The 17,278-nt window shown below is 47.5% G+C and overlaps 1 protein-coding gene across 1 annotated transcript in view; it reads right to left on the reverse strand.

Moving 5' to 3' along the window:
* Positions 1-17,278, reverse strand: part of LOC119371961 (A disintegrin and metalloproteinase with thrombospondin motifs 9) — a 367,660-nt gene that overhangs the window by 24,460 nt on the left and 325,922 nt on the right. The window contains exons 19-27 of the mRNA XM_037642406.2: positions 17,006-17,132; positions 15,836-16,046; positions 15,185-15,349; positions 13,545-13,718; positions 7,791-8,057; positions 6,539-6,709; positions 5,614-5,853; positions 4,275-4,436; positions 3,201-3,377 (exon numbers count right to left, since the gene is read on the reverse strand). Coding sequence (XP_037498334.1) covers positions 3,201-3,377; positions 4,275-4,436; positions 5,614-5,853; positions 6,539-6,709; positions 7,791-8,057; positions 13,545-13,718; positions 15,185-15,349; positions 15,836-16,046; positions 17,006-17,132 — 1,694 coding nt within the window. The remainder of the gene's footprint in view (positions 1-3,200; positions 3,378-4,274; positions 4,437-5,613; positions 5,854-6,538; positions 6,710-7,790; positions 8,058-13,544; positions 13,719-15,184; positions 15,350-15,835; positions 16,047-17,005; positions 17,133-17,278) is intronic.

The following is a 17,278-nucleotide window of genomic DNA, read 5'->3' on the forward strand; positions in this document are numbered from 1 at the left end:
GTTCGTAATCGTGGCCTGACGCCACGTGCATATGACAGGAAGTCAAGTGAAGGCGATAAGCGACTACGAGGCGTTACAAATGTCGTGGCCTCACCTCCCCCGGTTGTCGTGTGACGATGAGCCGAGCTGGTTGCCAGCACGATGAGGTCGTACAGTTTACGGACATCAAGTACATGTGTTCAAAATTCGTCACGGCCTTGACAACAAACGATCATGAATACACTTCTAAAACTTCTGCAAGCTATAGCTATTTCTAGAAATTAAATAGGCACACTGTGCACCGTTACACGAAAACTAAAAGGCATCTCAAATTTTAATCTGCAATGCATACTTGAATACCTTCCTGTGTCCTTTACGTTGAACTCGTAAATTGCAGTTTGGTCATTTAAACAGTTAGTGCCGGATATTTATTACTCTAAAGTAGTGGTTTATAAGTAAAATAATTTTACCTTCATAAGCACATGGTGCTATTGCACAATGTCACAGCAAAAATTAAAAAAAGGACTAGATTGCTTAGAAGGAAAAAAATAAGTAGTGAAAGTAAATCGACTTGAAATTGTTCGCTACATAAGAAATCAAAACAAGAAAGTAACCTTCAAAACGAAGCATAAAAAGTTTATTTTCAGATAAACTTCTATAAACTGCATTAGCAGCGGTCAACCTCAAGTGGTCCGACAAAACCTTTGAGCCGAAATGTAGACTGAATTAGCTAAAAAGAAAACAGACACAACATATAATTCAAACAGAAACATGTATCAACACAGCACATACTGAAGCAACATACACTCGTGTTAACATTACAGAACGTGCAGTGTTACGTATTCGAAAATAAAAGCCTGTTACTAAAGCTTAAGCATGTTTTAAGGAGTTACAACACTGATTAAAAACACAAAGTGCGCATGCTCAGGCTTGCAATTCAACGAAACACATACGTCCACCACCAAGCTACAATTGCACTAAGCTAACAAACACGCCCAAACAAGCACTACACAAAGACTACGCTACTTTATAGATGCAACAATGATGTGTACACTTGAAGAGAACATCTTAAGCAGTGGCAAAACTGCTGACAACATGTTAATGGTTTCCAGATATCTAAATCAAGTGTGAATTCCATCTTACTGAAATTCGCTTAGCTACGCAAACAAGCTCAAGTGCCAATATTTTGATAGCATCGAAACAACATTAGTCCTGCAAAATTCCACATAACTTAAAAACCTGCACAACTACTTGCACTTAGGCTAATGCACCTCACTGCAAAATGCATTCCTTTAGCAAGCTTCCACTTGCTGAAGTTCTATATAATGTCCCAATGGTACTAATTCCCCGTGATATTCACTCCATGTTTTATTTTTTAAATTTAAGCTGCTTCTAATATCATGTCGTTACTTGTACTTTCCCTGATACCATAATTGAGAATATGAAGAAATTAATATTCTATAACAGGATACTTCATCAGAAAGCCTTTAAAAGCTTTATAAAAGCATCGTCAACGCCTGTTACAAACACATCTAAAACAATCTGTCACTGTTTGACCCAGCACATTATGAAACACACAACAAGAAAGGAAACCTCTACATGTAGTAGAACAAAAACTTTGTGGCACATGTAAAACTAATCAGTCCTTCTGTTGCCACTTTGATATATATATATATATATATATATATATATATATATATATATATATATATACTGGTCCACTCCTGCTTTTTCATTGCAATATCTAATTTACGGACAGCCAAGGTATAATTCTGTCGTCATCACCGGCGTTATGTCTAGCATACAATCGGGCATACGTTATAAGCGAATGCCAACAGTATATGCGATGTAGATGATGTGTAATTGAAATTTCAAAGTTCTTTAGACTATACTCGGCGACAACTTATCTTGACAGTGGAGCGAAGGCTACGGAGGCGGGGCTTCCGCATATTCGTGTTGCTCCGCAAGTAGTGCGGCAGCTTGCGGCTGATTTCGGTTTTGCTCGCTCTCAGTTTAGCAAAACATATACATGAAAAATGCGAACGGGGTGACATTTAGATTGTTCAGTGTACATTTTCGTGTCGTAATACGAGTATATTTTTCTTGGAGAGCGAAAGACCACGTTTGCGGCCGCACACTGGCAAACTACGTCACGGACGCCATGTTTACTTTGGAAAACGGGCGTGCTGAAAAGGTGGTGCTGTCTAAGAAATGGAAAGAAAAGGAAAGGATTCTTGCAAAGTGAACAATCACTGTATTTTACCTACGACTTCCCGCAACTGTTTGAGTCTCATAATAAATAAAGCAGCATTTATTTCAGCAAGGCAAATCAGATAATTATCAGTAAACTAAAGTACTATTTTCTGGCACGGTAGCAGGCATGCGCTTTGGTTCTGTAGCTTCCACAGTGCTGTCAAGAAAAGTTGTCGCCGAGTATAGGGTTTCTCATCTTTGCCGTATTAATCCCGAAATCTTCAGACAACAGCAGTACAAAACCAACAATAGAAAAACATTTCATACACAGTGGGCATCCTTTCATCTTAATTAAATTTCTTTGTAAAATTGACACTTCAAACCTAAGGTGGAGACCACAATCTGAGAGCAACATATAATTTCACTGTTGCAAGCACAAGTGCTCTTTACAATGTAATCTAAAGTTCTACCATCTCCAGATACCATTACTCGCACTACATCCCTATCAAAAAATTCTCATACGACACATATGCCTCGTATCCAATAATCTCGTATGAACACATATGAATCATATGTGTTTTCGTATGATCATACGAGATTATTGAATAAGTGTCATATGAAATTTTTAGATAGGGATGGCTTGCTGAAGCTTTCACATTCTGGTGCAATAGCACATGTCGCACTTGGTTGTAGTTAGAACTAGCTTGTTAAGGTGCCACTTTAAACGCTGCTATCACTGTCAACGCTCCTCGCTTTGAGCGAAATATGCAAATTTTTCCCACATTCTGAGCGACGTCAGCCATCTCGTGTAGCACGGACTAGATGTCCGGTGAAACTGGACTCACCGAATCTCGCATATCTTCTAAAGTAGCAACCATATGTATACGAACGTTCCCAAGCTTCGTTAAACTTGCACCCCCCTGACCTCTCGGCTACCCGGAAACCATCGCAGAGTTCTTCCGCGTCACCACGCGAGACAGTCTACGCCACATTCGGCGTAACCACGCGATAGAAAAGGGCGGTCGTACCGAGGACCATGGTCCGGGCCGCCACCGGTAGCTCGCCGTGGGCGCGGCGCAAGAGTGCATGTTGCAGGCACGCTTGATCTCCGGCTTGGGCTGCGGGCAGTGCGCGTCCACGAAGCCGATGATGCCCTGGCACACGACGCGGCGCGTCTGCTGACCACCGCCGCACTCTTGATCGCACTGTGAGAGGAATCAACGTTTAGGCAAGTTGGAATTTATTACATGCGCTGAATTAGGCAACGCGAAATGCGAGGACACAAAAAGAGCCTACACCACAGCGCCGTCACGCAACTAACTTTATTAGAAAGCACAGCGAGGTGCGAGTGAAAGATTAACTATACAACGAACCTAGGTTTACAGGCCAGCTCATTTCAATCAAGCAGGATGACTGCTGCGCTATTTGTCAGTATAAATAACCGACTATTAAGCATAAATCTGCTGCATCTCAAGATGAACAGCCACCAACAAACACACTTTGAAGAGAGCTACTATAAACAATTCTTCCTCTTGAAAGGCATAACAACAGCGCTCCCCGGAGCCCCCTGTTAAGGCGTCCTTCACGGTCCGGAGGAATTGCGAGTCGCCTGGAGTTGGCTAACGTGCTCTCAAAGAATGGTACACGAGCGCTGTACCATTTTTTACTCACTGAATTGTGGTAGGATATCGAACCCTTGACCTCGCACTCAGCGGCTGGACATTTTGTATTGACTGAGCCGATTCCCGCGGGTCGACCTCCTTTAACACATCAACAAGATTTAAAACTTAGCGTGATAATAGTCTACATGACCCTCAGGACAACGCGTAGTCGTGAATTCACGGTATGCAGATACGAAATCGCGCGCAGGATCGGCCTTTTTCGCGGTGCCACGGCGCATGCGTCCTTCACTTAGCGGGAAAGACGCGAAACACTGTGGTAGGGTCTCCGCACACATTTCCATCTCGGAGGCTTTAGTTCCGGCGATCCCCGTTGTCCCGCGTCACCCCGCAAAGCTCCCCCCCCCCCCTACCAACACAACGCGGCAAAGGAGAGCGCAGGAAAAATGAAAAAGGCGGATTGCACAGGCGACCAGCACTCACCGGTGTCCACTCGCTGACTGACCACGAGGGACATTCCTCGGTGTTGCAGTGCTGCGTCTCGGGAGGCCGCAGCAGCTCGTTGCACGCGTTGCTCTTGCTCTCCAGGTTGTCCACGCAGACCACTTGGCGGCGCTGGGTGCCGCCGCCGCAGCTCTTGGAACACTGCGCCGGAATGACGTCAGTGCCACGTTGAGAGGAAGAGCAAGAAAGGAAGGAATAACAATAGTAATTGTCCCGAAACCGGGATATGATTATGGGAGACGCCGCTGTGAAGGGCTCCGGAAATTTCGACCAGCTGCGGTTCTTTAACGTGCACCTAAACATAAGCACACGGGCCCCTAGCATTTTGTCTCCATCGAAATGCGGCCGCCGCGGCCGAGATTCGATCCTGCGACCTTTGGGTCAGCAGTCGGGGGAAGGAAATAATGATGGGAACAATAGGAAAGGTGTATCTCAGTACTTGTTTTTCTTCGGTTGAATTATTTGGTGCAATAGGCAACGATAGTTGCGATAATTCACTCATAATGGTGTCAAGACTTTTTCGCAGACATATTGGTGATTGTACACACGTGACTTGTAACAACGCGCTGCTACCCGAGAAAATCGCCAAACAGACGTAAAGCGTGCTTCACTGCATAATGGCTCATATTGCGGCGAAGCACGCTTCGAAGGTGGCTTTCCTGCCGAAATTTACGCACTCGCGCAGGCGCAGGGTCGTCTACATCTAGGGTGAACACCTCATTAGTATTCAAGACCTCACAGAAGCTCAATACATAATTCGTAAAATCATTGTTTTTGTTTACACCATTATTAGACGTTACATAACGGACATTTACCCCGTGAAGTAGAATAAACGTTCTAGTTTTACAGGTCTGCACAATAAAGAAGTGTCACTAATAAATACCGGTGAGTACTAATGAGCAGTACTAATTAGAACAAGAGAGAAGAGTGGGTCAGGGAACAAACGGGTGTTAAGGGCATCTTAGTAAAATTCAAGAACAACAAATGGACAATGGGCAGGGCATGTAGTGCTTAGGCAAGATAACCGCTGGTCGATAAGAGTAACTGACTGGATTCCAAGAGAAGGCAAACGCGCAAGGGGGAGGCAGAAAGTAAGGTGGGCAGATGAGATTAAGAAGTTTGCGGGTATAATGTGGCCGCAGCAAGCACAGGACCGGGTTGATTGGCGGAACATGGGAGAGGCCTTTGCCCTGCAGAGGGCGTAGTCAGGCTGATGAGGATGATAACGATGATGATTATGTGTTCACCGTTGATGTGGTCGACCCTGTACATCTTTAACGAGACGCGTCGCAGGTGTCGCCCTGCTCCAAATACTCACCGTGCCCCACTGTCCGAACCGCCAGCGGTAGGGACCCTCGACGTGGTTCCCTGACGGGTGGTTGCCGTTGTCCACGGGAGGAACACCGCCGCTGCCCAGGCATGGTCCCACGCACGGCTGCTCCTGCTTGGGCCTTATCGCCTCGTCGCACTGGCTGTCGGGCAGAACCTCGCGCAGGTTATCGCGCACGAAGCACTGCACGCGCCGGCTGGACACACCCGGGCCGCACTTGGACGAGCACTGTGCGAAGGTTGTGAAAGGCTCATTAGAACTGTGCGAGTCCGAGTGCAAACATCGGGCCGCGACTACGGGTGTCGTGTCTCTAACAGACAACCTTGATTTTTGTTAGTGGCAAGAGCAAAAGGTGACACTCTCCTTTCTCTTCCAAGCACTTCCGGTCGAGCACTTACTTCCGGTGTTCCGAATATTCAGAAGGAGTCTTCTAAAATTTACAACTGCTGCGAAATTGAATATTCTGGTTGAAGCTAAGAGTTATACTGGACACGTATGATATCGCAGGATAAGTTGACTTAAGTTAAGGGGCAATTAACTGTAAGGGTAAATAACCAACGTTATTTGAAATGAGTTCATTGGAAGAGCAGACGGCTTTTTTGTGAGCAGCTCGGATCGTCGTGGCACCTGGTGGAGCAGATTTCAATCACGCGATTCTTTATACGTGGCCTCCGAGATCCGCTTCGGCAGCAAGACGAAACGCAGAGTTAACCCAAGCAATACACCAGGATACACGAACACCAAGGTGGGAGTTCCACTACCAGACACCTAAGTCAAGGATTAAGGGTCGCCTCCAGTATTCCCATTCAAATCTTACGAGAAAAACGCCCGTCCCTGCATATACGGTGACCGCTAACCTAACTTCCTAAAGGCGAAGGACGAGGCTGTTCCGCACGCTTGATAGTGTACTCACCGCTGACCAGTCTCCGTGCTGCCACTTGCCGCAGGTGCCGGCGTCGCAGGCCTCCGCGCCGCTCGGACGGATCTCGTAGACGCATTCCTCGTCCGGCAGCACGGCGCCCGTCACCTCGTTGATGCAGCTCACCTGACGCTTGCGCACTCCGCTGCCGCACGTCGCCGAGCACTGCGCAGCCGCAGTTTACATGATTCGCAGGTATGAGGGATGAACTTAATAGGCAATGATGCCTGCAGAAGCAGTTGGTAATGATGAGTAGACCATGTGCCGTAAATTCACATCAATGTTCCCTCAAATGCCAAGAGTAGGTTCAACATTCTCAAACCTTTTACAGGCAATAAGAGGCACAATCGTGAAAAGGGGATAATTCAAAGTACGCATACCTTCAGGCACCGTACGCTTAGTCCCTGCAATTGCTTTTTCCCAATCCCTTTCTTCCTTTTTCAATGTTTTTCATGTTTTTAACAGTCAATCTCAAAAGAAAATGTGACAAAGAGACGCAACAGTTTTCTGATTAACAGTATTATACATTCTTTAACTAAACGGCGTGCATTATATCTTTCTGATCTACATATACAGTTACACATTCCTGATCATTTTCGCCCATTTTCTTTAATGTTTACAAGTATCTCATGTGGAATGAATGAATATATAAAATGCCCACCGGAGGTTCGAATATTGCTGTAACTGTCATGGAGGGCAAAGTCGCGGCGCCCGCGGAAAACTGAAACAAAAAATCCTGCGCTAACGTCGTTCTTGTGTAGTCCACAGTGTAGTTCTGATTCTTGTGGTTAATGCAGCTCCACTACCTGTGAAACCTGAGGAAGTGCGTAGCACGGGCAACCCATCGATTCCATCGACAATCGCGCGCTTGCCGAGGCGGTGGCGCCCTCTCTTGCGCGGCGCGGGCATCAGCCGGATGTTTCAGAACCGTTTTTCGCGATGTTAGATTACTTATAGCGATTAATTCTTGGTTATTTCTGTAGCTTATATTATTTTAGACCTTGTTAGTTGATTTTGCACTGGTTTTGAGCATTGTTAAGCCTTGCTTTAAGCCAGCATTGACCACTGAGTGACCATGCGACATGAGACAGCGAATGGATGACAAGCCGGGCTCCTAAAGTGCTACGCAATTAAAACAGCGCAATAGGCAAGGTGATCGGTAAATGAAGGACCCAGATAACAGCGCGGTACGGTGAAGCAATTCAAATTGTCCAATGCTAAACGCCTTCTCGAGACGTCACCGTACCTGAGACCATGGCGCCGACTTCCAGGCCGCGAAATTGGACCGCGGGCCCGTGGACGGGTGCTCGGACGCGGCTGACGTCACGCTGCCGGTCCTGTCCGCCGCGGTGGGGGAGGAGTTCCACGGCAGCGGGCAGGAGACTCGGTTGCACTCGGAGGCCTCATGCGGCCTCGGAGATCCGTGGCAGTGGACCTCGTCGACGATCGCACCGCTGGCCGACCGGCACGTCACGTTCCGGTAGGTCACACCCCCACCGCACGTTACGGAGCACTTTTTGACGTCACGGTGCGGAAAGGAAGGCGCGGAGCAGGACGCGAAAAGAGCGAACTTAGGAAATGGTTTTGATGATTTTGATGAAATGACTGATGATTTTGTACCGCAACAGTAACGGAGACATGTAGTATGTCAGAGATATGTACGTCCGCCTATGTCCTTCCTTTGTCTCTGTTAGTGTTGCACTACTAAATCATCAAAATGGAATCGCTATTCCGTACAATGAATAAGCATGAGCTCATTGTGTTAGTTGGTGCTTGGATGCAGTGCAAAATGAACAGGCAGGGAACCACGCTTGTTTAGTCATTGCGTTTTTCTGCGTCTCTCATCGAGCGTTTTATTCGCGTTATGCGCAAGCACTCATTAGCATAGCAGCCCTTGAAGTCCCCACCTAGCCCCTTCCCCTTTACGATGTGCCACTCCCACCAATGGAAGTACGTTGTGCAATCATTTGTTTGGAAAGCCTGGCGTGGTCATCAAAGGCAATGATATAACACGATTTTTCTTTTTGAGCCGACAACGCGGTAAGTTCTTGCAAGCAACGTGTGCCCTGTTAATTTTTTTTTATCTGCAGCTCTTCCGCATCGTTACTCCTAAAGTACCAGAGATGTAGCCAATCAGTCATACGCTACAGTTGGCATCGAAATCCATGTCCTTCCAGGTATAAAAATTACCTATGCCTACGCATACAATATTTCGTGTAAGACGCATTTGTGAAGGGGTGCCCATATTTTCCAATGTGACTTACCATACAAAACATGACTGGCCGCTCCAGATTCTATTGAATGATCAGCTGATACACGGCATACAGTGGTGTTTCTATAGGCATCTCTCTCATTTCTGTCTGTCTCTCTCTCTCTCTCTCTCTCTCTCTCTCTCTCTCTCACTGCATGTTTTGTGACCACTGCTGTCGACCTGCCCCATGCCAGCTCTAAGGATGCTGTTTAGAACACATCAAAGGCGTACATAGAGATGACACATTGCAGCGGTTGTGCAGGTGAGGGTATGCTATAGAACGTTCTTACACTCGTTGATTGAAATTGTAACGCTGCGTTCTCGGCACCTTCACGTCACCAACGGCGCATGCGTGCATCAGCGTTTCTTACGTCCCTGGCTGGAAAGTGCAGGGCACATATCGCTAAATGAAGGAAGTGTTCGTAACACCTATGGATATTATGGTCTTGAGGCAGGAGTGCGGCGATGGCTGCGAACGAGGTCCCATATAATGTATGATTTTTGATAATTAAAAGGCCGCTCATGAAGGAACATTGTAATTTTTTTATTAACACTAGAAGCTATATATGAGGCGCCGCGAGGGAAACGTTATAGAGTAAGTTTTTTATGATAATTTCGTTGTTGTAGGAGTTAATGTAAATTATTTAAATCGAGAGTTCGACGAAAACAACGTCTGCTCGTGAATGTCCAGGATCAAAGGTAAAAGAAGATGCCGACCAAATACAATAAGACGAAATTTTAAGGCAAGAGTCGTTTCGGCTTCGAGTTTCATTGTCAACAGGCCCCCGTATGGGATCCGAGGTGTCTGTTGTCATAAAATTTCTTTTTTAGGGGCGTAGCTCCTCTTAGTCTAACCTTGTCACGTCTCCGTTGTCCGGCGTATCTCCCGGCAGCCGGCAGTAAACGGCAGTATCTGTCCGGTGGTGGTGGTGGTGGTGTGCGGAGTGACCACCCTTACTACGCATGCGCATACCCTCTCCACACACCTCCTCTCCACTCCCCTCACCATACCCCATGTCCCCTGCCCCTCTCTCTTTCACTCTCCACTCACCCTCTCCCCTTCCCCTCTCCCATAACCAGTCTTAAAAACGGAGGGGGCGTGCTCACATGGAGGCTCCCTAAAGACAATGCGCTGCGACAGTACGTGATATGTACCACCCTCTCCTCTCCTACGCTTCCCCCTCTTTCTCCTCTCCTACGGTCCCCCCCCCTATCTTGCCTCGCGGCGCAGCGGCGCCGACGCAGGCAGCGTCGCGGCAGCGTCTTGATTGAAAAAACCGACCGCTCGCACTGCACAACCGTTCACTGACCACCCCGTATATATAGGCACTGGATTTTGACCTCCAAGGTAGTGCGTGTGTGCGATTGCTCCTGTGCGTGGTTAAACAATGAAAATTCACAGCGTACATGTAAAATTAAAGTGAGCTGCAAATCGCCATAACTCTCATCGAACCTTTAGTATAAACGCGCCCTATCTCACGTCGGTGATGATGTACTGGGCAGAATTCACGGAAGATTCACGGTTTACCGATGAACCTCCGCAGCTTCGCCCACTCATCATCATTCACTCCGTGGATATGCTGTGATTTTTTTTTTTGTATTTGGTCGGCGTCTCCTTTTACCTTAGAACGCATGTTTAACTGACCTGTTATCATGACGCCAACATAGAGTTTCATAATAGTACGCTAGAGGGAAATCTGGCGCTAGTGTCTATGGGAGCTGCAACGCATGGCGCTTCAGCCAGCATGGGAATGATGGGTAGTACATAGATTTGCCAAAACTTCGTTCTTTCGGCTCATTTTGGCTCCGTCTCGCCTGCATCCGCTTTATTGCAAGACGAAGCTCAGCAACCGTTCAGCAGTTCCACTTCACCACCTTGACCTTTTAGGCTTACCAATTCGAATCGGGGCACGAATTTCACAACGATCCATTCTTTTATCAGAAGCAAACGCCAAAACACAATAATAAACAAAGCCACAAGCGCGTTGAAAGCAGCAAGCGTGACGCTTAGGTAAATCCGTGTACTAACCATCATTCCCATGCTTGCTGAATGATCTCAGCGCCACAGTTCCCTCAAATATTGTAGAAAACTTTATGGCCGCCAAGAGGCAACAGCTACTACTAAAAACAGAGACATAGTGTCTCTGTGCGCCGTGACGGAGAGAGTAAGCGAGCGCACTTCGTTTCACACTTCACCGACACCATCGCCCCCGCCTGCGCGCTTGTTCGTTGCTGTGGTGAGGCGCTCTTTAACGAATTCCTCAACAGCTAGTTACAGTATCAAACAAAGTTGAGGCAAGTAGCCACGTCTATTAATAATTTCACGCCGCTTGAACGACGTGCCAGGAAAAACCTTTCACAAGGTCGTGCAGAACACAGGACGTTTCCTCCGGCAGTGCGTTCATGGTGCCCACCTTGGTGGACGCGTGTGCAACTCACGTACCAAACAAAACACAAAAATGCACACAAAACATGCCGCATGCAGTCACGTGTAATTTCCTACGAGCATATTTTCAATGGTATAACTGCTACGGCAAGCATACACCGAAAGCATGCTCACTTGAGCTAGAAACATATAGACGTTTGTCAAAAAACGCCGGGTCGTCATGCAGTGATCATTACGGCTATCGACAGGACAATAAGAACCAGACAGAATTACTCATATCATTTCGAGGTCCGCAAATGTGAACTGTTATCGTTCTGTTCTTTTTCTCTTCGTTCAAGATTCGACGTATCCGCAAGTCGAGGTTTCCAGACTGGCAACTCTGATATTTACACTTTTCTCGTTACCTGATTCCTGAACCACGTACGTTACTGCTGTGTTTGTGTTTTCAGACAGAAATGGCCCAGATGCGAAAATGCGTTTAATTTAGTGGCGTCCTACTATGCAAAGACTCTGCGGCATGTGAAGAGTATTCAAACTGAACTTCAGGATCACAGGCCTACTGCAACAAAACGTGCCCTTGCCTTAATTGGTCACAAACGAGTAGTTTACGCAAATAAAACAATTTCCTCGGTAAAGCTGCGCGCGGCTGACAGTTTAATATTAATACAGACATCCCTTAGGACCTGGAAAGACGACGCGGGCACCTCGTGGTTAGCAGACATGACAAGTCTGAGAACAGCCCCCGTGATTCGTCAGGGCGCAGTCGTATGCGGTGATCGGTACTAGTAGGTCATGCCGAGCAGCCGCAGTGTTTCTGAACGCTCGGAGTCATGCGTCGCACCCACTGAACGGTAGGGGTAGCGTTTCGTTCTTTTTTCTTTTTTTTCTTTTTTGTTTTGTTAGGTGCGGTACTAGAACAGTTACTTCGGCGAGTCTTTCGCGAAGCATCCATTCGTGTTCCAAACGTAAGCACTGCCTTGCACCTATTTATGTCAAACTATAGTCGGTCACAACCCGAGAATAAATACGAGCTCCGCGGCCAGGACTGCGGCGCACCTGACATTCACCTGTGCAAGAGAGTCGTCCCGTTGTAACCATAAGTACTTACTTGCTGCTAATGTAAATAGCACACATATTAACAATTAAAATTTCGTCGTCCCTACCTAGATTATTGCGTTTCCCCGAGCAGTGATGTCGTATTATTTGCTGAAATTTGCCAGGAAGTTCAAGTCTTAAACCAAAAACCAGCGACAGGTACACGTGTATGTGTAAAGGCCTGAACACACGTACGCGTTGCAGCGCGTCAGCGCGTGACTTTTTGACGCGGCGTCGCGCCCTCTCCCTATGGAGAGAGAGGGCGCGCAGCTTCGCGTAGCCGCGCGCCCTCTCCTCCCATAGGGAGAGGGCACGACGCCGCGTCAAAAAGTCACGCGCTGACGCGCTGCAACGCGTACGTGTGTTCAGGCCTTAAGAAAATCACCCGCCTGAGAATCGCGAAACTTGCTTGACGTCACAGCAATAAGGAAACCTAGTCGCATGTGTTAAGGACATCCTGTGAACTTGGACGTTTCTGTAAGAATGCTACATGTATATATAATAATAATATCTGGGGTTTCACGTCCCAAAACCACGATATGATTATGAGAGACGTCGTGGTGGAGGGCTCCGGAAATTTCGACCACCTGGGGTTCTTTAACATGCACCTATACCTAAGTACACGGGCCTCAAACATTTTCGCTTCCATCGAAAATGCAGCCGCCGCGGCCGGGATTCGATCCCGCGACCTTTGCTTCATGTATATAGTGCTTAGTCATTTCTACATGTTACCGTCTTTTTGCATAGTCACTGTACCCAAGTCTTAGTAGCTTCCTAAGATGCGTCCTACTTTTTCTAAACACAGCTTTAGAAGTCCGCGGCATCTCCTCCTCAAGGGCGGACGCACACGATGCCTGCACCAATGGGCGCGCAATCCAGACTTACGTCACGAGCCGGACGGCCGGGGACCGCGCCTTCGGAGAACATTGCAGAGTGCATGAGCGGGGCTACTTCTCTGGCCGCGGAGGCGATTGGCTGTCACGCTTCGGTCGCCTGGGCGAGGCCTCTCCGAGCATTTTAAGTTGCATCCGACTATGTAATTAGATGGGGGCATCTATGCGAATACATTTTGGGTGGGCCAGCGACGGCCGTAGGCGGAGCTTGCATTTATTATTGGATTGTAACCGACTATAGTCTTTACGTGGTCCAAAGTGTTGTTGCAGTCGGCCTTTAAACGCTTAACCATACTGTAAACCAGTAACTACTTCAGTGTCGCTCTCTCCCCATTGGAGCGTACGCGTGTTCCCAATGCTGGGCCAGTGACTTACGGGTCCCTGCTCGCCGAGGTGCCATCTGGCGGGCGCCTCGCAGGGCGGCATCTCGCACGGCTCCGTGTCCTGCGGTCGCGGCGACGGGTGGCAGAAGCTCGACGCCACTACGCGGTCTCCGTCGTGACACCACAGAGGGCGCTTCCGGTGGCCAGAGCCGCACGTCACAGAACACTGCGGCCACGACGTCGAACGATGCGCGCGCATAGAGGACGTCATCAGAATGTGCTGCCGCGAAAACGCTGTCCACCAAAATCTCTATCTTAAACTGTACCACCGAGGAAGAAAACGTTAACAGTGTATTGATAATTATTGGGGTTTTAAGTGCCAATATCACGACGTGATTATGAGGGACGCCGTAGTGAAGGGCTCCGGAGATTTCGACCAGGACGATTTCTCGAAAGCCCGGATTATACACCTTACTGTTAAGACGCAACCTCCTCCTCTCCGCCCGCCCCTCTTAGCAACCGCCTACTACATAGATGTGTGCCTGACTAGAGTCAGCGCGGATCTTTAAAAAACTCAAGGTATGCCGGATGCCAAAACTTCAAACGTTGCACGCTGCTGTGGTCGCCTTTGCGAACGCGACACGCGCGATCGTTACAATGTGTTGCATCAAGCATAAAATATGGCAAAATGCAGCAGGCAATCTTATATGGAGAAACTTCTCCTTACGAATCATCTCTACCTTTCATTGGGCTTTCTCAGCAAAACACTCAAGGTTAACAAAGCTAAAAATAAAGAAAAAAACTACAGATACACTAACTATATCTGTTCTACACTAACACATATTAAATTGATATTCGATTCCCATGCTACAGGCAACAACCATGCAGCTGAAATGCAAACAAGATATCACAGGCCAGACAGGCTCAGATAGCTCAGTACATCCATTTTCATGCTACTCAATACAGACGAAAGCATGCACAAAAATGCCTGTAAAACACGGGGCACCTCAATAAATATCAAGCACAGAGCAATACAATTTGTGCAGATGGCAGCACTTTCATGTACTTAACTATTTTCGTAGTTCAAAAGCACCCGCGTCAAGAAATAACATTAAGTTTCCACAAAAGACTGTATAGTTACGGATTATTGATCTCCAGCGTTCTTCTTTTCTTTCTTTTCTTTTTTTTAACGTTACGTGCGCTTGGGGCGTGTTAGGGAGCTCGGTTTAACAAAGGCGATAAATGTGCGTGTTCACAACTCGAAAGCAGAGTAGACTGGTGTTTATGTACAAGTATAAACCAGGTCCGCCAGGTGCGAGGAGAAAGGCACTTGAACGTTGGAGTCGTTGCCTCGCTACAAAGGGAGGCCTAGGTAGTTGCTGCCTCACTACAAAGGGGAGTTTAGGTACAACTACCCGAAAGCTAGGACAACAGGTTCGCCAGGAAAAATGACAGAATTTCCCCTTAAATTGCTAAGGGAACACCGGTCCGTCATAGTGGTGGTGGCGGGCACTTAATTTTTGGTATACAAAGAGAAAGAAGCCACGGACGGTCGCTAAGGGCACAGGTATCCCGAAACGCTGCGGCGACGAAAGCTGTTTGTTCGTAAATGCAAAGGTGCTTGCGTTTCCGGCCTTATGACCGCGTCATATGTCACGCGAGCGTGGCTGATGGTGTTTAGTAAACGCTCACCTCTGTCCAGTGCCCCAGCTCCCAGCGCGGGCAGTCACCCTTGTTGCACGGTCGCTTCACGAGACGAGACGAGAGGTCGCACTGAGAGTCCGGGTGCCGCTCCTGGTTCTCGTTGACGCACACAGCCGAGCGAGCCTGCTCGCCACCGCCGCACGTCTTGCTGCACTAAAAGGGAGGAGACGGAGAGCGGGACGGTGCATTACAGACTTTTTTTTTTACTTTATTGCAGTGAAGAACAGGAAAGAGGAGGTGGAAATCATTCAGAAAATTTGTATGAAAGTTGAAGCTACAACTGAATGGAAGGATGTGGAACATATAGACATACACTTTCAAACACAGTTCTATTAGTTAAGTTATTACGTACTTAATTCACGCACGAATCTAGCTTGATTCCATAATTACATGAACTCTTTATTCTGTAATTCACTGCAATTAAATGAAGGTATAGAAGTCAAACGCAGAAACAAATCAAGGAAATTGTAAATTCCTTTTGATTCCCGATTAATTCATTATTTCATTGGCCCGATGATGGCCATACCAGAAAATACTTCGCAAAGGAACACGTTACTGCGTGTCGATGAAATTCCTGCTCAGTTTTTTTTTTATGAAATTTAATTTGAAGTTATACATATGTGAGGAGCGTGTACGTACGGTCTGCCAGTCGCCGTAGTCCCAGCGGAAGTTCCGGCATGGCTCGCCGCACTTTTCCACCTCCAGTGGCTTGGGCTCCCGCGCCTCGCATCGGCTGTCGGGCACCACGGACTCCTGTCCGCCGTCGGAGCGCTGCACGCACTGCACGTTGCGGGTTCGAACCCCGTTGCCGCACCGCGCGGAGCACTCGGAGGGCTCGCCAACACGCCACCTGCGATCAAGGAGAGGGGCAAGGCGCAGGACAAGAAGCGGCCACGAATTAGGAAAACAAACGAATTACTCATTGTTGTCTTGTTATTCATTACTCGTACGCGTAATTTTCTAACAGGAGGTCCCGTTTCAGCCATGTTCTATGGCACCTCCTGAGTGTGTACCCCATGTGCTTATATATCAAATTGTGAATAAATATTTGATTGATTGATTGATTGATTGATTGATTGATTGATTGATTGATTGATTGATTGATTGATTGATTGATTGATTGATTGATTGATTGATTGATTGATTGATTGATTGATTGATTGATTGATTGATTGATTGATTGATTGATTCAATCGGTTGTTCACTCCCAAGTCGTACGCGCCAAAAAAACGATATGGCTACGAGGCGCGTTAGCAAAGTGGGGGCACACCGGATAAGTCACGACAACACTGAAGTGCTAAAGCGAAAACCTTATCTGAAGTGCGCGGGAGTTCTCCCATTTTGCCCTCCGTCAAAATACAGTCGCCCTCGATAGGAATCGAACCCGCGCCCTCGTACTTGGCTGTGAAACGCCGTCACAGTCATCAATATAACAGGGAACAAGACAAGATCACCTTGCTTTCTGTTGTGGTGACGATAAGATACGGTTTAACAGCCCAGAAACGTCGACGATTGATTGAGGAATCTTGGATATATTGTTAGATTCAACGCCAAGTGGACGAAATAAAATAATAAATTTCGACTACTTCCATTACCCTTTACAATGTCATTCGTGCAGTTAGATTAAAAATCACAAATTAGCTCCCTGTGCTTTCCGAAGCTTCGCTATCTCTTGGTTTCATAAAGGTTCAAGCATCATAGTCACATCTCGCCAAGCGAGGGGGGCCGCTTCACAGTGCACGTAATTAATCTAACAATACAAGCAGCACAGGGGCGTGTGCGTCGCCAATTAATCCTCATATTCCTCACCATAGCGTGCAGTGCAGGTTGCAGGCCTCGGCCAGGGTTTGCGGCTTGGTGCTCGGCTCGCAGTGGATGTCGTCCACGACGCTGGAGTCAGGCCGACGCTTGCACTCGGCGCGACGGTGGCGGTGACCTGTAGTATCGAAGAGAAGGGTTGAGACCGTGGGTTCAAGGATGCTTATCAAGGGTGCTTATACATACAAGTGCGCTTACTGCAAGCCTAAACAGGGGCTTGCAGTAATTACGTGGGCGACCATCCAAAACTCAACAGGTATGCGC

The sequence above is a fragment of the Rhipicephalus sanguineus genome, chromosome 10, assembly GCF_013339695.2.
Source record: "Rhipicephalus sanguineus isolate Rsan-2018 chromosome 10, BIME_Rsan_1.4, whole genome shotgun sequence".
Lineage (NCBI taxonomy): Eukaryota > Metazoa > Arthropoda > Arachnida > Ixodida > Ixodidae > Rhipicephalus > Rhipicephalus sanguineus.